The 21062-nt window shown below is 35.2% G+C and overlaps 1 protein-coding gene, 1 non-coding gene and 1 pseudogene across 2 annotated transcripts; all 3 read right to left on the reverse strand.

Annotated features, from left to right (window-relative positions):
* Window positions 1–2241: 2241 nt before the first annotated feature.
* Window positions 2242–8557, reverse strand: LOC141702290 (proteasome subunit alpha type-3-like). Its single transcript, XM_074505991.1, has 9 exons — window positions 8286–8557; window positions 8124–8207; window positions 7133–7206; window positions 6444–6530; window positions 6288–6372; window positions 6064–6110; window positions 3898–3963; window positions 3615–3705; window positions 2242–2523 (listed from the first exon to the last, which is right to left on the reverse strand). Exons 1-9 carry the CDS (start codon window positions 8427–8429, stop codon window positions 2452–2454), a joined length of 750 nt encoding a protein of 249 aa, XP_074362092.1. The 5' UTR covers window positions 8430–8557; the 3' UTR covers window positions 2242–2451.
* A 3651-nt stretch (window positions 8558–12208) lies between these two features.
* Window positions 12209–15484, reverse strand: LOC141702289 (magnesium-protoporphyrin IX monomethyl ester [oxidative] cyclase, chloroplastic-like; annotated as a pseudogene).
* Window positions 15485–20310: 4826 nt separating this feature from the next.
* LOC141702292 (small nucleolar RNA R71) lies at window positions 20311–20417 on the reverse strand. Its single transcript, XR_012567066.1, has one exon. It is a non-coding gene; the product is annotated as a small nucleolar RNA R71 (small nucleolar RNA).
* Window positions 20418–21062: the final 645 nt, after the last annotated feature.

The following is a 21062-nucleotide window of genomic DNA, read 5'->3' on the forward strand; positions in this document are numbered from 1 at the left end:
AGTAGTAAGGTCCAAAAAACCCTAATTCTCTCTCTCGATGAGAGTCGGCCGCCCCCATCTTCCTTAAACCCTAATTATCACACCTGCTTCTTCACCATTTCTACCCATTTTCATCTCTATCTCCATCCTCTCTATTCATCCATACAACATTTTTATCATTTGTTTTTAACTTTCTTTCAATAAATATCGGATTTTGTTCAAAAATTCTTTTCTTTTCGTTTCGTTTAATTGAGTTGTTATTTATATGTTTGATTGTCTCGCTTTGTGCGATGTGTCTCGCTTTATGCGATGTGTTAAAAATGGATTTTATGGTATATTGAGAGATCTGGATATCTCGCATCAACAACACTTTCGGCCGGTTTATAGCTGATATCCGACAGGTAGATAGCTGGGGTGCTTTTGGAACGGTAGTGAAAATCGCACGTGCTCACCTCTCACAAAATATTTTTGTTCATAATACGAGGGCTCTCTCAGTTTTTGCAACTGAGTCCTCTGAACATTGTACTATCCATGGAATTAATGTGAGGGTCAATTGTGAAACTACTGTTTTCGGTGGAGATGCAGACTGGATCGCTCGAGAAACCATTATCTTCATTTTTAATTTTCAGAATATTTTTATTTAGTCAGTTTAGCAATCCGGAAACAAAGAGGCTAATTATTTAGTTCTTCTATTTGTTTTTCAACCTGGTTGCATGATCAATTGGGGGTTTGTCCCGATTGAGTTTTTTTCATGTTATTAATAAAATCTGCTATAAATTTGACAAAAAAATAATATAGTGTTATATACTTGTCATCATTTTACCCCTTCCATCCCAATAATTTATGGCTAAGATTTAGTTACTGAGTTACCCAAATAAAAAAGTTAGTAGTCGATCCCTCCTCTCTGTATATAAGAGAAGAGGGGAGAAATAACATAGTTAAGATGGAACGATAAAAGAAATTACTTAACGGGAAGAAACGGAACACAGTAAAAGAAAGAAATAAAAAGGTCGTAAAATTACAACAAAATTTAAAAGACAATATAAATGCAAATAAAATGTGAGATAGCTTCTGTCAAAAAAAAAAGGTGAGATAGTTGTGAGATGAGTGAGGGAGAGATTCGGTGGGAGTGAGGGAGGGGAAAAGAATTTGACCGAAAATTTGTTGCGGTTCGTTTTTGAAAAACGGATGTGATGAAATGATATATCCGGGAGTGTTTAGAGTAAATCGAAGAAGAAAGTAAGGTTTGGTGATGACTGAATTTTGGTGGGATCACCTTTAGACGGCGGCTATCTTGGGAGTCCTGATAGGGTCTGTTGGGGATATAAAGATTTAAGGAGATGAAGATGACTGAGGTAGAATATTACAACAGAATGTGTATTTTAAGATTCAGATATAAAATGGACTTGCTGAATTAGGGTGAGGTGGTGAAGGAAATTATGGAATGTTTGACCGAATATTTTAATTATTTTCTTAATTGAATGTTTCCATTGTACTAATTATGGGCAGTCTTTTGTTATGGTGTAAATTTTGGCTTTTAAAGGGCTTGTATCCTTTTAGAGGGCTTCTTTGTGTCATTTTATTGGCTAATTTGTGCCATATTATTGGCTTCTTGTATATTTTATTTAGATTATATTATATTTTAGTTTATTTTTAGGAGATAACTAAAGATTTTTTTAGTTAGACCTTATTTTTAATGAGTTAATATATGTATATTCATCTTTTTCTAATAAATTATTATCAAATATAATTTTTTTATTATTGTTAATATATTTTTCTTGTTTCATTTGTTCTTATTTTAGGATGATCGAAACAATTTTAATCTGTATCTTTTGTTCAGACTAAAACACAATCACTTAGTGAAGGAGTTCAGGGTACAACACAATTTAGCTACAAATTGTGATTAAATGAGAAATTTCTTGCAACTATCTGAAGATATCAGTTTTATTAATTTTGTACTTATATAAAATATACTTTGTATATGACATTTTTTTTCTTTCATGAGTTTTTTCTGATGAGATTTTACTTTTTAAAGGTTTTAACGAGATATTTTTTAGTGAGTTATTTTTTCAAATATTAAGATTTTATTATTTAAATCTTTCACGGACATGACTTTCACGGATGATAAGCTCTGTGATTGCAAGATATGCTCCTCTTATATTTCACACACAATCATTAATGTAATAGTGTTCTTTGTAAAAAAAGGTCAAAAAGTTTGTAGATACGATAAATACTCTGGATAAAACGTACCATAGTAAGAAATGTTATAAGCACACTCATTTATACTTTAAATTGTACAATTAGTGTTATAATAAAAACATACCATAAATTTAGCAGAGCAAAAGTACCGTGCAACCTTCATCGTTGAAATCATAAATAATACAAGAAAGTTAAGTAGCCAGTTATACAGCTTACGAAGATGGTCAACATAGGACAGCTATCAAGACTAAATTCAAAATACGAAAACCTTAATTAATCTGCATCCATTTCTTCAAGAGCTGCCTGTGCTGCTGCCCTGGCTTCTTCTAAAAGCTCGTCTGGAACCTAGAATTTTGCGAGACACATAAGAAACCAATTCAATCAGATTGCAAATACAGTAAGTATTTAATTATCTACATGACTTGATAGTCTCAACGGAGAAAAATCATTAAGTGTTGCATCATTCCAGATTTCAGACGCTAGACCCGGGCAGATAATTTATAGACTAATTATGTCAGAAATGTCGAAAAATTTTATAAGAAGATACGCCAATACTTTGTGAACTTGCAAATTAGAGTCTTTAAAACATAAAATTTAATATATCAATTCTCAGCTACTTCTAGACGTCAACTTGCGTTTTCTCCACCTCCACGTAGACTTGGCGACGTTCCATGTCATGTTCAGTATTAAAATGCAAAGTGAAATTACATAATTCGTCTTATGTATAAAAAAGATATATAAGTTATTTTATAAATATCATGTATTTTTTAAATTCTATTTATTTATTTATTTCGTGTACTTTCCTTCCGTGTCGTGTGTCTGTATCGGAAAACCAAACCCAACACTAATTATCTTCGTGTTTTTTTGTGTTCATAACACTAACTATTTGTGTCGTGTTCACGTGTTCTATACCAAACTGCCACCTCTACCTCCACGGATGCACATAAATATATTGAAGACATAATGTAAATTTAAGCTTTACATTTTTTCCTCCGATTAGTTTTGATTTAAACCTATTTGATCTGCTCTGCTGCCTGTTTTTTTTTCCCAAAAAAGCACCTAAATTCCTGATTTTCACAAGATCCGGGACTTAACTCTCTCCACATCTAAAACACTAATTTTCATAGTCCATTTAAAATGGGAACACCACCATTGACACGTCTAGAGGAGGTTCATTTTGTTTGCTACGGCCAATACCATGACTCCATGTTCAGTTAATTTACCATGCTTGTACATTCAAGGCATACAAACAAATCAAAGAAAAATTATTCTCCCCATGGATCAACCATATACTCCAAAGCAGCTATCTCCTTGAGAAGAACATATGGGTGAAGAAACACAAGTGGTGAGGGCAAGGCATAGCAACTAATTCAGGATTTTTTGAAAATTTATTACAAGTAATACAATGTATGAAGGATAAGGAGTTAGAAATGTACCTTCTGATGTTGTCGTTTTGATTCATCACAAACCCAACTCATTTCCAATTCAAAGGCCTTGTCCTTGGCCTCATCATGTACTCCATAAATTCTGCTCAAACGCATCATAAATAACCAAAATCCAGATAATAGGTTATGTAGATATCGAAGATTAGAAAGAGAATATTCCTTAAAGTACATAAAAAATTAAATCAAATTTTACTTCTTGCAGGGGAGAACTAGATATATAAATAAACTTTCAATATAAACATTTATATGATCTCAAGAGTAGAGAGGAACTTACATTTTGGCCACTTCAATGATGCCTTGTCGGCAGGTCATGTCAGATAACTTCAACTTTTCAATTTCTCTGTGCAACATATATAACTAGCAAACTCAGATATGTGAAATTAAATAACTCGTCGAAGTGTATATAAAACCATGACAAACTTGCAATGAAACAAAAATCAAATAACTAAAAAGAATAAGATGTAGTATCTGAACTCTTATGAAATTAGTTAGGACATAGCTTTAACAGGATATAGAGAGACAGTCGATGTATTTAAAAATAGTGGAGACAATTCTATATAATTCTGTAAACTTTCAAAGCATAATTAACAATCTAGATTCCAGAGGATAAAAAGAAAACATATAATTTCCAAATTTTAGAACACTGCTATCCTACAATGCAAGCTAAACTGAGCACTAGGTATGATATCATACAACTACAAAAACTTATTCGGAACATCAGCTATAAAGCAAGTACCAATAATGATGCTGACAATCATACTTCAGCAGGCTAAGCAAGCCAGGCTTATCACGTAGTTGGTTTAAGGCCAACCTTTAGGTGCTAATATCAAAGTGGAATAGAGGTATCAGCTGATGCGTTTCTTAAGAACATATGAAGCTAATTTACCTATGCCTGTGTATTGAAACTGATCTTACCTTTAGGGGAAGATGAATTAACTTAATATTATATAGGCATCATGTTTCAGTGAAATGTTCCTCGGGTAATTTAATGAGTTTTGTCTGGCCTCCAACTACTGTTTAAGCCGCTTATTTCCATGTTTTTTTGTGTTCATAAAGGAACCATTTAGTTATCTGATTATAGATACAAAATTCAGCTTTAACAAATGCAGCAAATAAGACCCAAAAGCTTTAATCAACACTTCTTTTAATAACTTACAACTACATCTAAGACCCCCTCCATCACCTTAGACACATTAAGAAACCAGTCTGCAAATTAAAATAGATAGTCATTCTAATCTTATACTCCCTCCATCCCACCCAATTCTTTAACATAGGGTTTGGGCACGGAGGTTAAGAAAAAATGTAAATTAGTGAAAACTAATAAAAATGAGTGAAGTGGTGGGACCAATCAATATTTAATGTATAACATGGGTATAGTGGAGGAAAGTAGTTGATGTAGTTAATTTTTATATTATAAATTTTTACTATTTTACAAAACTTTTGGAATGTAAAAAATGAGAGGGACGTCCCAAAAGAAACTGTAAATAAATGAGTGGGACAGAGGGAGTAGTTCTTTTTAAGAAAATTATTAAGCAAAGAGAAAATTAAAGGCCTCACTTTTGATTACTATAGTAGTTGGTAGATGCATTATGATTGTAGATTCTTGACGCAACAGATATGAGAATAATTAGTATTAGGTTGTGCAACCCTGACATAATTGTTACAAAGATCAGACCGAGTACATCGAGTGCATTGTACAAGCCAAAATCCATATATTAACAATAATATGTGTTCTAGCACTGAAATTTCTTCCTGAATCCAAGCACAACAGTCAACACTGCCTAAATACCTCCAAGGGTAAAACTAAGAAAAAATATACTCCCTCCGTCCCACTGGGATGTTTACATTGGGGGACGGGGAATCGACACGCATTTTAAAGCTCCCGTAAAACATGGTTTCCTAAATAATTTTAAATATATTTTTTTAAATAAAAATATAATGTTTAAACTTTCATATAGAAAAAGAAAATTCTAAAAATAAATTATAGAACTATATTTTATAGTAGCCTTAAAATGTGTGCCGAGCATGAGGAAAAAGTATGTAAAGAATCCAGTGGGACGAAGGGAGTAGTCACTTAAAGTTAATATTGGACTGAAAGTAATTGGGCTTCACATGGTGATCAGAAAGAACCAAAAATCAGGAAAATTAAAAATAAATTATAGAACTATATTTTATAGTAGCCTTAAAATGTGTGTCAAGCATGAGAAAAAAGTATGTAAAGAATCCAGTGGGACAGAGGGAGTAGTCAATTAAAGTTAATAATGGACTGAAAGTAATTGGTCTTCACATGGTGATCAGAAAGAACCAAAAATCAGGAAAATCATATCTTATAATATACTTAACCTAACCCGGACAGACATTTTGCAAGTGTTTAACAAAACACACAAAAACCTAGATGCGAATCACCAAAAGTAATAAAAACTCAGGAAAACAGACTTACGTCTTGGCCGCCTGCCTGCCTTTACCAATAGCAGCGCCATAGTATTTCTGTAACAAATGTCGGAAAAAAGAGGAACATCATATAAAAAGAAGCACGGGACTATATAAAATATAGATGAAACATAGGTGCTCTAGTACATGTAAGCTCACGAGAATAACAAAGAACTGCTCGTATCTGCAAATACACTTCTTAAAAAAATAATGACAAAGGGACACCTAGCTTACATAGGAAACTCCTGAAGGTTCAATCATGTATAGTTGTGGTCCATCTCTGTCATAACCACCGAGAATCACTCCACAGCCAAAAGGCCTGCAATAGCAAATATTAAAGCTACAGAAAAGAAAATTGAACAAATAAGGAAATTTAGAAGCTGGACAAACCTGAGCCACCAATAAAGTGTACACAAATGAACATAACTTGCAACACGTTCACAAAGTTCTTTCACCGGAATTTGGTCGCCATACAAGCTGTAAAATCAACTCAAAATATATTAATCTTGGCCATAGACTGATAGAATTAGAAGGCATGCTCCAGATGTAATTCAATTTTAATGGAAATCGCGCAAGTCAAAATATTAATGTTGGATTGTTTTTGAACTACCAAAGAAGATAATTATTTACAAAGAAAAGTGAAACTAGACATTGGACAGAAAGCTTTCAAATCAATTAATCTTCAACAAACTCTTCACATGCATATGTATTATGAGCTTAACTAAGAATAGAGTTACGTTTCCAAGAAACTATGCCTATATTTTCCCTTGATGCATGTAAATTTAAACAGAATCAATTTTTTTATCAAGCAATACATGACCAACCAAGGTCTGATGATATATACTTCAAAAAACATTGTCAGGAATATGAGAAAATAATACACTTTCATAGAGTGTAACTAGTTACAAAAGAAACTACAAGTTACATTTAGACTTGGGTGGTTGTGTATGCACCAGCAATTAATTAAAAAATCTTTACTAACTAGGTCAAGTCACGTTGCTTGTTTGCATCTTAATTAGCAAGTAGCAACACATTATAATATAGGTTGCCATGACATAAATGTGCGTTCCAAAGAAAACCTTTCATAATTGTTAGCCTCGGACTTGGCTCGTGCAACAATTTGTCTCCCATCTGCAGCTAATCCTGCAACAGCCTGCACATGGTTGAACACCAAAAGGAAACACTGAACTTAAGTATCAACAATGTTTTTTACACTGAAATTAGTTGTAGTAGGTCAAAGGTAATCACATATAATTATGCAGTTATTCCAACAATAAAGAATAAAAATTGATAAACAACAAATTTAACGTGCATCATCATCCTCTACAGACCCTTCCATTTTCAACAAGCACCTCAATATCTATCATTATCTTGTAAAACCAATCACATCATAGCATGGTCATCATCCCTTAAACCTCTATTGTAAGTATTTTCCCAATATACTGTTATAACTTGTAAATAATTACTAGAGTAGCAATTTACATCCAAAATTGTGACAAAGCTACTGAGAACCATCCACTTTGTCTTTTTTGTACCTCTGGTTTCTGTTTTAACTTTAACTAAAGCTGCTGGTTCTGTAGTTCGAGAAGACCTAAAAACCCCTAAGTCAGACCTCCAAAAAGTGTATCCCTGGTCAGCATGAGCCTAAGACAAATGGAATAGGAAGCTAGAATGTCTCTCCAACAATTGCAAATTAAGTCTGACGGGCAAAGCTCGCGAGTTCTTTTAAGTATAGGAGATGTACAAAAATCAAAATATATCAAACAACTTGGGCCAAAATAGTAAAATATAGAAATAACATAGATTTTCACAGCACGGGATTCAATTTATCAATGTAAACGCAACAGAACCTGAAATCAATACCTCAATCCTAAACAAATTACACATTTATACCATTTACTGTAATAATAATAATCCCTGAATTAATTTGTCTCATTAATATTGAGCTAAACTTTAACAATCGGCACACTTCTAAACACACTCAATTACATAAAAAAGTGTAACTATTAACTCCGCATTATGTATTCCCAATTGGAAACAGAGCAATAAAAGCGAATATGGAGAAAGTACCATCCCAGAGTGGCGATGAACAGAATGAATTCTCCGATTAGATCCCGGTAAGATCATCTTGGAAGCAATCAGCTTCTCAACTCCCTAACAAATCAACGAAAATGAATCAAATTCAAAATACATATAGAGACAGGAGAGAGAGAGAGAGAGAGAGGAAAGTACCATAACGACGCCGTCTTTGCATTTGATAGCAACAACAGTGCCACTATTGTCGACGGCTTTAGCAGCATACTCGATCTGAAAAACACGGCCGTCGGGCGAAAAAGTGGTGACAGATAAGTCATAACCTGTTCCGATGCTACTCATCCTTGGAATTTTTTGTTGTATAAATTTGGTGCTCTCTCACTGTATTGCGTAGTGTGTCTGTTAGGGTGTTTGAATCAACCGAGAGAGGGCCTCTTCTTTTGTGCCTCTCCCTCTTTTCTTTGGAAACAAGACACCCAAACACACACCTTGTTAAGTTACCAATTTACCCCTTAAACTAGGCTTTTATTATTATTATTTTGTTTTTTTTCATCAAGGTTTACGCGAAAATACTATATCCGTCCAGGTTGGTTCATAACATTTGAAATAAAAAAGTTCGACACACATTTTAAGATTTTTATTTAATTTTATAACTTTTTTTAAAATTTTTCTTAAACAAAATTTTGAAAATTTAAATTTTATTTTAATGAAATTTTTTTTAAAAATAATTTATATAATATAATAGATAAGATCCTTAAAATATGTGTCGAACACTCTATTTCAAATGTTAAAAATTAACTAGCTTCATATTCGTGCAATGCAAGGAATAATTTATAAATTATATTTTTCTCAACATTTAGTTTTATATTTATTTAAGTATTATTTTTTGTTTTTCATTCCATCAAATGATATGTTATATAATTTGTTTGTTTATCTTATGGCACCTTACATTTTATAATTTTCAAAAATTATTTTAATCAAATGGTTAAATTATTGATCAAGTTACCTTCTTTATACTAAAAAATTATAGGATATAAAAAGTTAATATTTGTAATACTTAGAAGTTGAATATGTGTCTATTTACTTAATACCATTATTTTAAAATTATTGTTATACCGTGTGACTCAGTCATGTTTCCATTTATTTATTATCATTATTTTAAGATTACTGTTATAACTAAACCATGTCATATTAAGGCAAGAGATGTTAAATAATATTACAAGGATTTTGAGCATAAATAATGTTCCAACAACCTCTTAATAATCCCTTAAAAAGTTAAGAACAACATTTTATATCTTATCAACAACTAACAAGGATCCCGTAATCATTTCTTATTTTATTTTTATCAATAAAAAAATCAATTCTCCCTCTTTTTGACTTATTTTCTCTCTCTTCCTTCCTTTTTTGTCCAATTCTTTCTAAACACATTATAAAGATCATTGTTGAAGTTAAAATATAAAACAATGTCTTAAATCACAAAGTCTTATTATTTTATAATATATATAAGGAACACAATAAGACCTTGTTTGTATTACTGTTGCAGACAGTTACAACAGTTTTTTGCTGAAACCATTGTCTGGGAAAGCGCGTTTGATCTAAAAATTGTTGTTAGCAAAAACATGTCCCCCTGTTCCAAAAACTCTTTTCAGCTTTTACAGATAGTAATTATCAGTTTCACCATCAAATCTTCTCAAAAACATTATTTTTATATATTATATCTCAAATATACATAAATTAAAAACAGTAATCTAATTTTTTCTTGATAACACTTTTTCAACCAGCACTTTTTACAACAATTTTCAACAGCACTCTTAAACGGAACCTAAAATATGGTCCATAGAGCAAGTCCCACAGGCTCCTTATACAGCCTCTTAACTTTGATTATAAGAATTTTGAATAAAATTTTAGCTTCAACAACATTTTATATTTTATCGTATGCACCTTACATTTTATAATTTTCAAAAATTATTTTAATCAAATGGTTAAATTATTGATCAAGTTACCTTCTTTATACTAAAATATTATAGGATATAAAAAGTTAATATTTGTAATACTTAGAAGTTGAATATGTGTCTATTTACTTAATACCATTATTTTAAAATTATTGTTATACCGTGTGACTAAGTCATGTTTCCATTTATTTATTATCATTATTTTAAGATTACTGTTATAACTAAACCATGTCATATTAAGGCAAGTCGACCAAATTACTTATACGAGATCTTAAATAATATTACAAGGATTTTGAACATAAATAATGTTCCAACAGCCTCTTAATAATCCCTTAAAAAGTTAAGAACAGTTTTTTATACCTTATCAACAACTAACAAGGATCCCCTAATTATTTCTTATTTTATTTTTATCAATAAAAAAATCAATTCTCCCTCTTTTTTACTTATTTTCTCTCTCTTCCTTCCTTTTTTGTCCAATTCTTTCTAAACACATTATAAAGATCATTGTTGAAGTTAAAATATAAAACAATGTCTTAAATCACAAAGTGTTATTATTTTATAATATATATAAGGAACACACTAAGACCTTGTTTGGTATTGCTGTTGCAAACAGTTACAACAGTTTTTTGTTGAAACCATTGTCTGGGAAAACGCGTTTGGTCTAAAAATTGTTGTTAGCAAAAACATTTCCCCTGTTTCAAAAACTCTTTTCAGCTTTTGCAGATAGTAACTATAAGTTTCACCATCAAATCTTCTCAAAAACATTATTTTTATATATTATATCTCAAAATATACATAAATTAAAAACAGTCATCTAATTTTTTCTTGATAACACTTTTTCAACCAGCACTTTTTACAACAATTTTCAACAGCACTCTCAAACGGCCTAAGATATTGTCCATAGAGCAAGTCCCACAGGCTCCTTATACGGCCTCTTAACTTTGATTATAAGAATTTTGAATAAAATTTTAGCTTCAACAACATTGCTTCCTTAAAAAGTTAAGAGCCTCCTCTCACTTCTTAATTTTATCAAGTACTTGGCTCATTTTTTTAAGGAGCGTAAAAACTTTAGAGCCCCTTCTCTATTCTCATTTATAAGATATACTCTCTCTTTTATACTTTATTTTGTACTTTAATGATTTCAAGTTATTTTTAATAATATAAAATTTACTGAGAAGTGTATATAAAGAGTATTGTTGGAGATAAATGTACACTAAATTGCTAAGAGCTAATAATTTATATTATATTAAAGAGCGATCTTAAGAGATTTTTGGAGATGCTCTTAAATGTTAAATTTTAATTGATGTAATGTATTTTTAATAATAAAATATTAAATAAGGAATAAATATAAGTAATATTGTTGGAGTCAAATATCCTTATTCATGTATTAATTCACTAAAAAATATTTTTGTATATTATATTTTAGAATTGAATTAAAAGGATGTTGTACTTGCTCTTCTGTCAATTATATATAGCTTAGGATATAATATAATTTGGCTCAAGGGAATACACATTAACATCGGGTACACATGACCATCCTAGGTCTATTATTCGAGACTATCCAATTGTTTGTTGCTCGTGGAAATACAAATGAATAAAAGTAATATGTGCAAATTTTCACACAATATATGAAAGATAGAATAATATTATAATCCGAAGAACTATTTGAACATAATTACCAACCATTCACCGCAAAAGCATAAAAATAAATATATATTTAAAATAATATATCTATTTGCTCATGCCTATTTTAAATAAAATAAAACACTAACAATTTATTAATCACATCAAAATACTGTTTTTAGTTCAAACTTTAAAAATTCCGATATCTCGTTTTAGTACAATCTTATACATGCCAAATCATAATATACGCGCGGGTATTTTTATTACTTGCATATTTTATTACATATCATTAAGTTTCTGTTAAAAAACACACTAATAAATTCTAATTAAGAATATCTTTTAAAGTTAAACAATTTTTTTTGACACTGATCCACTGTTGTTAAATTAGAACAATGCTGGCTAATTATTGAATACAATTTTGTGACAAAAAAACAAGAAAAGTTATAGAACACGCATGGTTTGGCATCAATTGCTTTGCAGTTGAAGAAAATTTTATCAATTTACATAAATACAAGGTTGCCTTGTAATTTGAAGAGTATCCTCTGTGTTTCTTACCCTGTTTCTTCAAGAAAACTGTAAATCACAGCATACACATAGCTCGTTAAAAGAGATTGAATTGCTAAATGCAAAGAGTTAGTGATTTTATTAAACAAGTTGGGTTTCAAACTCTGCAAGATCGACGGAACCAGAATCAACTGGTTTCATGAGATATGCAGCCAAGAGCTCTGAAGCCAGTGCTGCAATAAGTGGAATTCTTTTCAAGTTCTTCACAAAAGCAATGTCATCGGTTTCACCAATTGCTACAAGTTTTGTGTTTATCTCCACCATCCTATCCAACTTCCTCTTGAATTCAGGATTTTCAACATCCAGAACAGCCGGGAAAATCCTAGCAGTGGTGCGGTTAGTCTGCAGGAACACAAAGACTCGTCGTTCGGTTTCCCGGTTGTTTATTTAATTTTCAAGTTCAAAAGAGACATGTGAGGAACTTGTATACAATTTAAGCTGCCATATTTGGATGTAGAAATACTTGCAGAAACTATATTTACAAGAGTTAAGATTCTAAGATCAGGTTAGAGAAATATACTGCCAAGAAGTAAAATGCTAACCTCAATAAAAGGAAGATCTCTGGCAATCATTGAGATACATTGTGACGTAAACCTGCATCCACAGTTTTACAATCAAAATCTGAGAAATGACCAAATGTTTTACAACCTTTTAAAATAACTGCAGGACACAAGACACTTGTTGAGGAAGAGTGACTAGTGCATTAACTTTTTAACAAGAGTTTCGTTAAATTAATTTGTTTGTAATCAAAAGTACTGTAGGCAGTGAAAACGATGTTTATCATAATTTAGAACACACTTCAAATGACGAAATTACCAAATATAATTGTGTTTGAACGTTACCGATTAGCAGAAGAAGCGTGACCACAACTTTGCCTTCCAGTCGTTCAAGAACTGAGGCTGTGCCTTCATCAATGCAGAGAAAAAATCACCATGGCGATTTTCATCCTGGCACCAGTTCTCAAAGTACTTAAATATGGGATAGAGTTGGTACTCGGGATTGGTTTTGAGATGTCTGATATATGGTAATGTATCTCCAGTACCCAATTTTCTCAGAAAAATATGTCGCATAGAAAATGAATTTTGGCTTGAAAAAGGTGTATTTTCCGGCCTTTGTCAGAAATCCCAAGTCCAGTACCAGATTGAAATCAGATAAACCCTTGTTCAAAAACCTGAGTAAAATTATATTTGCTTATCAGCAAAATATCCAACAATTCATAAAGCTTACCGGATCAAAAGTGAAGTTGAATGAGCGTTCGCGTGTATGTGGCACAAACTTGATAATGATGGTGGAGAATATGTGAACTTACCCTGCATGCCTGGCTTCATCTCTAGACATGAGAGAAAATCTCAGCTACTACAGGGTTGGTTTTCTGCAAAAACCCAATGAACCAAGTCCTGATACTAACAAACAAGGTTTATAGATAAAAAGCATACAATTCTGGTTTAATGCACTTTTGATAAGGGAACTGGGAACAACACAAGTGACTAACTTAAAGGGGCATTGACATTTCATAAATGGATATAACATCAAGAACTGGATTGTAACACAATAGTAATATTAGAAACTTAAAAACTGATGAATTCTACTACCTGAACCTGACTTTATTTTTATATATCAAACATCAGATAATTATGATTAAGTTACTAACTGTCTTCAAACCTTAAGGACATAATTCGAGGGTTGGTTTTCTAATACAATAATATAACTCAGGTAATAACGGAAGTCCAATCTTCAAACTCATATACCCGAATTTTAAAATTATATTTTGGACATCGGGTTTTAATTTTGACCCGAAAAAGAGCCAACTGATTTGATTTTAATCCTAAATAAATAGGTGTTTGACTCGAGACAGGCATGCTAAAACTATTTTCACTGCTTATACCGACAACTTTGTTAACTTACCGCCAATCAAGTATGCTTTGACTTTGTCGGAATAAATCAAGAAATGGACAGAGAGTAGGACAGAAATTGAGGGTACCTTGAGTCTTCTTCCAAGCTCCTTGTAGTACAGAAGTGACAGGAATAACTAAATCCTGATTATGTAATTAAATATTACAGTAATTATACATGATTTGGGCTGCTAGGCCCAATAAGAATATGTATGACATTCAGACCAAAAAGGTCAACACATTGATCAGGCCTGATGGACCAGATCAGGCCCAACAGCCCTGATTATTTATTAATTTCGTAATTAATAAATAAGGGAGGAAAATAGCTATTAAGATAAGTCCTAGTGGGAATATAAATCCTTATAGATTGACCTCCACGGAACCTCATGGGATAAGGAATCAGCTTCCTACTTCCTAGGAATCCTAAGTCTATCCTAATTCAGAGACTTGACCACCAAGTCTCCTATACCAAGTCCAATTCAAGGACTCCCCATCTATATAAGGGGCCTCACCCCACAAATCAGAACTACGTTTTTTGACTTGATTCTCTAATTCACAGAGATACGTAGGCATCTCGTAAAGGCAGAGTTAAGCTACGAAACACGAGAGCAACCATTAAAGGCCTTGAGCTCCCGAATCTTAGTAATAAATACAGCAAATAATAACCTTAGTTTTTTATCCATAACATTTGGCGCCGTCTGTGGGAAAGCACAACAACAACCATGGCGAGAACACGGAGAACAATTAGAGCTCTGGAGGAAGGAACACCATCGGGGACAACCCAGGTGATTTCGTCAACCGTGGAGATACCCCCTCACTCAACTTATGCATCTACTCAAGGGGAAGCCCAGATAGGGGCAACTCAACCTCATCCACAAGGGACGATTCCACCGGCTATTCAAGGTACGAATCCTCAAGTTCAACAAGTACATGTACCTGTGAATTCTCGACCCGTCGGGTATGAATATTCAACCGTTGTTACTACTAACCCCCCTTATGAGATGCCCCTTTACCCCGAGGTTGGAGGAAACGGACATGCTGGGCGAAGTGAAGCACGAGGGCAATCACCCCCCTACATACGAGGTTTGACTCCTATCCCCGAGGATCGGGAATTTTCTGGTCCTTACACTGAGAGAGACTCCGAAACTTCGGATGATGAAGTGGCCCCAAGAAGGAGGCGTGCTGGCAAAGAGCCGATGCCCGATGGAAGCCAGCGCCCTCAAAGCACCCAATGGGCGAATCCCCAAGAAGTGCATGAAAGGATCAGGGCTCATAAGGCTGAGATTCAAAGGCTGAGGCGCGACTTGGAGGCGCACCAGACTACTAGACCCCAAGCACCTCCTAGAGGGAGAAATCCTCCTCCCATCATAGACCTGGACGGTCCGGTGCAGAGAAGGGTTGTTGTCCCAAGGGCCGATCCAAGCAATCTTCTTCCCCTTGGAGATCCTGATGATCCTACTCCACCCTTCACTGAAGGAATAATGAACGTCCATATTTCAAGGAAGTTTAAGATGCCAACTATCAAAGCTTATGATGGCATGGGAGATCCCGCTAATCATGTTAGAACATTCTCTAATGTACTGCTGTTGCAGCCCGTGAATGATGCTATAAAGTGTCGGGCCTTCCCTCAAACCCTGTCGGGTATGGCTCAAAGGTGGTACAGTCGCTTGCCCCCAACTCTATTGGGTCGTTCAGAGAATTAAGCCAGGCTTTTATTAAGCAATTCATCAGTGGGAGAGTTCATGAGAAAAGTTCTGCATCTCTTATGAACATTGTGCAGGGGACAAAGGAATCCTTGAGAGATTACCTGAATCGTTTCACAAAGGAGGCTTTAAAAGTCCCAGACCTTGATGATAAGGTAGCCATGATAGCACTGCAACAAGGAACTAGGGATGAGTTTTTTAAGATGTCCTTGGCCAAACGCCCCCCTGAAAGCATGTTGCAGCTCCAGGAGAGGGCAGGGAAGTATATCAAAGTCGAAGAAAGCATGAGGAAGACCGTAGTGAGTAATGAGCCCGCTGTAGGTAAGAAGCGGAAGACTGATCTGAACTATATCGCTAAAGACAAGTATCCTAGAACTGAGCAAAACCCTGATTCAACCCCCAAGAAGGGAGGACCTGGGCAAAAGTTCACTGAATACGCTAAGCTGAATGCTCCTAGAAGCCAAATCTTGATGGAAATCGAGAAAGATCGAGATATTCGTTGGCCTAAGCCCCTGAAGACTGATCTTGCCAAGCTAGACAAGAGCAAGTATTGCAGATTTCACAAAGATGTTGGTCACGGCACCGATGAGTGTAAGCAGCTGAAAGATGAAATTGAGTTCCTCATTCGAAAAGGAAGATTGAACAAATATACTGGAGAAGGAGGGGATATAAACAACAACGTGAGAAGGAACTTTGATGACCGAAGGAGAGATCAAGAAGATTAGGGGCGAAATCCCCAACCTAGGGGACCGGTGATAAATTCAATCTTCAGAGGACCGCGCCCACAAGGGCCTGTGATCAACACAATTTTTGGAGGACCAACTGCTGCAGGGTTATCCAAGAACTCCAGGAAAGCGTATGCTCGAGAAGTTATGCATATTGTTGGGGAAGCCCCGAAGAGGGCTAAGACAAGAGTAACAATTTCTTTTGATGATTCTGATCTGGAGGGTGTGAAATTTCCCCATGACGACCCGTTGGTCATAACCCCGATAATAGGGAACAACCCGGTAAGAAGGGTCCTTGTGGATAATGGTGCTTCAGTGGATATTTTGCTCCATGACACCTTTTTAAGGATGGGATATAATGACTCCCAATTGACCCCAACCGATATGCCGTTATATGGATTCGCAGGAGTGGAATGCCCCGTAGAAGGAATAATCAAGTTGCCAACAACCATAGGACAGGAACCAAGGCAAGCAACTCAGATGTTGGACTTTGTGGTGGCGAAGGCTAGTTCGACCTACAACGCTATCATGGGAAGAACAGGGATACATGCCTTTAAGGCAGTCCCTTCTTCTTATCATTCAGTTATGAAATTTATGACTCGAGATGGGATTGGAGAAGAAAGAGGAGATCAAAAAATGGCAAGAAGCTGTTATGTGGCCTTTTTGTGGGCAAATGGAGTTGGGGGGCAGGTTCTTCCCATTGAAGATCTGGATATCCGAGAAAATGATGAGAAAAGGGGAAAGCCAGCAGAAGACTTGGTTTTGATTCCTTTAGACCCCGAGAATCCTGAGAGGATGACTTTCATTGGAGCCACATTAGAGGAGCCCCTTAGAGGAAAGTTGGTGAAGTTTTTGCAAGAAAATAGTGATATTTTTGCATGGTCAACAACTGATATGCCTGGTATAGACCCGCACTGATTACTCACAAGCTGAATGTAGACCCAAATCGGAAGACGGTAAAACAAAAGAAAAGAAGTTTTGCTCCAGAAGGACAAGAAGCTATAAAACAGGAAGTGGAGAAGCTCTTGGAGGCTGGTTTCATTGAGGAGATCCAATTTCCAGAGTGGTTGGAAAACCCTGTAATGGTAAAGAAGGCTAATGGAAAATAGAGGATGTGTATAGACTTCACTGATCTGAATGATGCGTGCCCTAAAGACTGTTTTCCGTTGTCAAGAATTGATACTTTGATTGATGCCACTGCTGGGCATGAGATGTTGAGCTTCATGGATGGATTTAGCGGATACAATTAGATTAAGATGCACGAGGATGACATTCCAAAGGTATCATTCATCACTGACTTTGGTGTTTATTGTTATCTTGTTATGACATTTGGTCTTAAGAATGCAGGAGCCACCTATCAAAGGTTGGTAAATAAAATTTTTAAGGATCTTATTGGTAAGACTATGGAGGTCTATGTTGATGACATGTTAGTCAAGAGTCTAGTAAATACTGATCATATAACCCATTTGAGGGAAGCTTTTGAGGTCCTGAGGTACCACAAGATGATGTTGAATCCTACAAAGTGTGCTTTCGGAGTAGGATCTGGAAAATTTTTGGGATTGATGGTCTCCAAGAGAGGGATCGAGGCTAACCCCAATAAAATAAAGGCAATCCTGGACATGGAACCACCAAAAACTGTCAAGGATGTTCAGAAGCTCACAGGAAGGGTTGATGCGCTGGGACGATTCATCTCCAAGTCAGGAGACAAGTGCCTATCATTCTTTAAGTCCCTAAAAAATATTAAGGACTTTGTATGGAGTGAGGAAAATGATAAGTGGATTTTATATCCACTTGGAATGATTTATTACAAGCTTAAATTGGTGTTTTGGACTCAAGTTGTTGGTATTTTGATGTGTTTTTGTGTTATTGCATTTCAGGTATCAGTTAAATGAAGAAAAGAGCTTTTAAAGGAAATATGATGAAAAGTGATCAAAATTGGAAGCCAAGGCCATTGTCAAGTTGTAGAGAATCTCGTTAGCTTCGCGTGGGCAGTTGAATCGCCTAATTCTGACGAGTAGAACTCAAGTTATGGCCAAAACAAGATTCATCAGAATATTTTCCTAGTCAGTAGCTGAGCGCCCGCTCAGTAGAGCTGAGCGCCTGTTCAGAGAGCTGAGCGCCCGCTCAGGGCGCAGCTGGTCGCTGATTTCGCTGAAAAAGCTTTTTTTGAGTGGAATTTGACGATTTTAAGGGTCCAGGTCCACTAGGGGCATATATATACTTAAAAAAAGGGTTTTCATCATCCGGGAAGATTGGGATACCAAGGAGAAGACCTAGAAGCACAGAACAACTCCGAAAAAGAAGATCTTGTTTTCAACTTATGATTCTTTGAATTAGTTATAACTTTGGATGCTCGTTTTCGTTCTTGTTGAACCTAGATCTCATTTATTCGTACTTTGATTATTATTCAGTTTATTAAGACCTTGTTTTATACCATGCTTTCATATGAACCCATGGTGATGATGAGTTCTATTATGGGCTAATCGTTGTCATGGGGTTCTAGCGGATTTACTTATGGATTTTAATAGTTAATTGTTTCGATATCTTGGTGTGTGGTGATTGTATGATATCCTAGTATTGGTTGTGCTTATTCGTCTTATGTGCGTAGCTAACATATAAGATAGCGTGTTAATCTCTATTGAAGCGACAATGAATATAGAGGTTTAGAACTTGTCATGCTAGCATAGGTTCATGTATTATATGCATGATCAGTAGGTAACTCTAACCGTTTTACTTGCCCTGTGTAATCAAGATAGATAACTTGTGCTTAAACCGTTAGGTTGTCAAATTCTATAGACATATAGGGTCTCAATATAATTGGTGCCTATTCAGCTTCTATCTCTTTTGTGGATGTCTGGTAAAATGGTACTTGTGCAACGAAAGTCGGCGTTTATCAGTTTCGTGTTATCTGATTAGTGTCATCACCATTACATGCTAAAGTTAAGAACAAAAAGGACTATTGAATGAAGTAGTAATGAAGTTAGAATCCCATGTTTGTCATATATATTAATTCAACCTCAATTCTCTTAGTTAATGTTATTTAGTATAATCTCTTATTTTAATAAAAACCCAATTTGTTATTTGTCTTAGCATTGAGCGATAGCCATACATTATTGCATAGGTGCATAAATTGAACTTAACCTAAACCAGTCTCTGTGGGAACGAATCTGATTTATATCTTATACTACTTGCGAACGCGTATACTTGCGTGAATATTAGCGCGTGTTTTTGCCCTAACAAGTTTTTGGCGCCGCTGCCGGGGACTCGGTGTTAATTTTTAGTTTATGTGCTTGTCATCAGTGGTCGTTAAAGTTCACCGACTCGGATTCTTTTACTTTCACAGTTTATTTGTTTGTGTTTCAGGTACTCATTACAATGGGAGATCCAGCAGCACGAACGAAAGCCTTGATGGATTTTCTCAACCCAAGATTAATGACATTCAATCTAGCATTGTCCGACCAACTATCACAGCTAATACCTTTGAGATCAAGCCTGGCATAATTCAATGGGTGCAGAATTCAATCTAGTTTGGGGGTTCTTCAACGGAAGATCCCAATATGCATATTAGGGATTTCATTGAGATCTGCAACACCTTCAAGTTCAACGGTGTTTCTGAAGATGTTGTGAAGCTGAGACTGTTTCCATTCTCTCTGAGGGACAAGGCTAAGAGCTGGTTACACTCTCTACCAGCTGGTTCGATTACTACTTGGGAGGATCTTGCTCAGAAATTCCTTACTAAATTCTTCCCTATGGCGAAGACAGCTGCAATGAGGAACGCTATTACTCAATTTGCACAGCAAACAGGAAAATCTTTATATGAAGCTTGGGAGCGCTACAAGGAGATGCTTAGGAAGTGTCCTCATCATGGAATGCCTGATTGGATGATCATCACTTATTTTTATAATGGGTTGGGAGCACAGTCCAGACCCATGCTAGATGCAGCATCAGGCGGAGCATTATGGGCAAAGAGCTATAAGGAAGCTTATGATCTAATTGAACTGATGGCTACTAATGAATATCAGTATCCAACCCAGAGATGTCCACAGGGCAAGGTAGCAGGAGTTCTTGAGGTGGATACAGCGACGACTATCACTGCTCAACTAAAGGCATTGTCTATGAAGATCGATTCTCTGGCTAACTATGGTGTTAAACAGATAATTAGTGTTTGCGAGCTGTGTGCCGGTCCGTATGCGATGGAGCAATCTGCTATATCTAGTGACTCAGCTCAGTTTGTGAGCAACTTTCAGAGATCGCAGCAACCAGTTCCAGACATTTATCATCCTGACAACTGGAATCATCCTAACTTCAGCTGGAGCAATAATCAGAATGTGATACAACAGCCGTTCCAGCAGTTTGGAAATAAACTATTCAACCCTCCTGATTTTCAGCAACAAATTGCACCAAAACAACAACTCCAAATTCAACAACAAAATCATGATGCAGGTCTATCTTCGAATGAAAAATCTGATTGGAGGAGTTGAGGCTTATGTGCAAAAACCAGGCTCTTATATGCCAA

The sequence above is a fragment of the Apium graveolens genome, unplaced genomic scaffold, assembly GCF_009905375.1.
Source record: "Apium graveolens cultivar Ventura unplaced genomic scaffold, ASM990537v1 ctg4841, whole genome shotgun sequence".
Taxonomy (NCBI): domain Eukaryota; kingdom Viridiplantae; phylum Streptophyta; class Magnoliopsida; order Apiales; family Apiaceae; genus Apium; species Apium graveolens.

What these genes read in the sequence shown, in the direction of transcription:
- LOC141702290 (XM_074505991.1), bottom strand. Translation starts at nt 8,429, where the DNA reads ATGAGTAGCATCGGAACAGGTTATGACTTATCTGTCACCACTTTTTCG. An exon ending in ACACTTTATTGGTGGCTCAG is followed by an intron (nt 6,373 to 6,443) that starts GTTTGTCCAGCT and finishes TTGCTATTGCAG; the next exon opens with GCCTTTTGGCTGTGGAGTGA. An exon ending in GGCAGGCAGGCGGCCAAGAC is followed by an intron (nt 3,964 to 6,063) that starts GTAAGTCTGTTT and finishes TATGTTGCACAG; the next exon opens with AGAAATTGAAAAGTTGAAGT.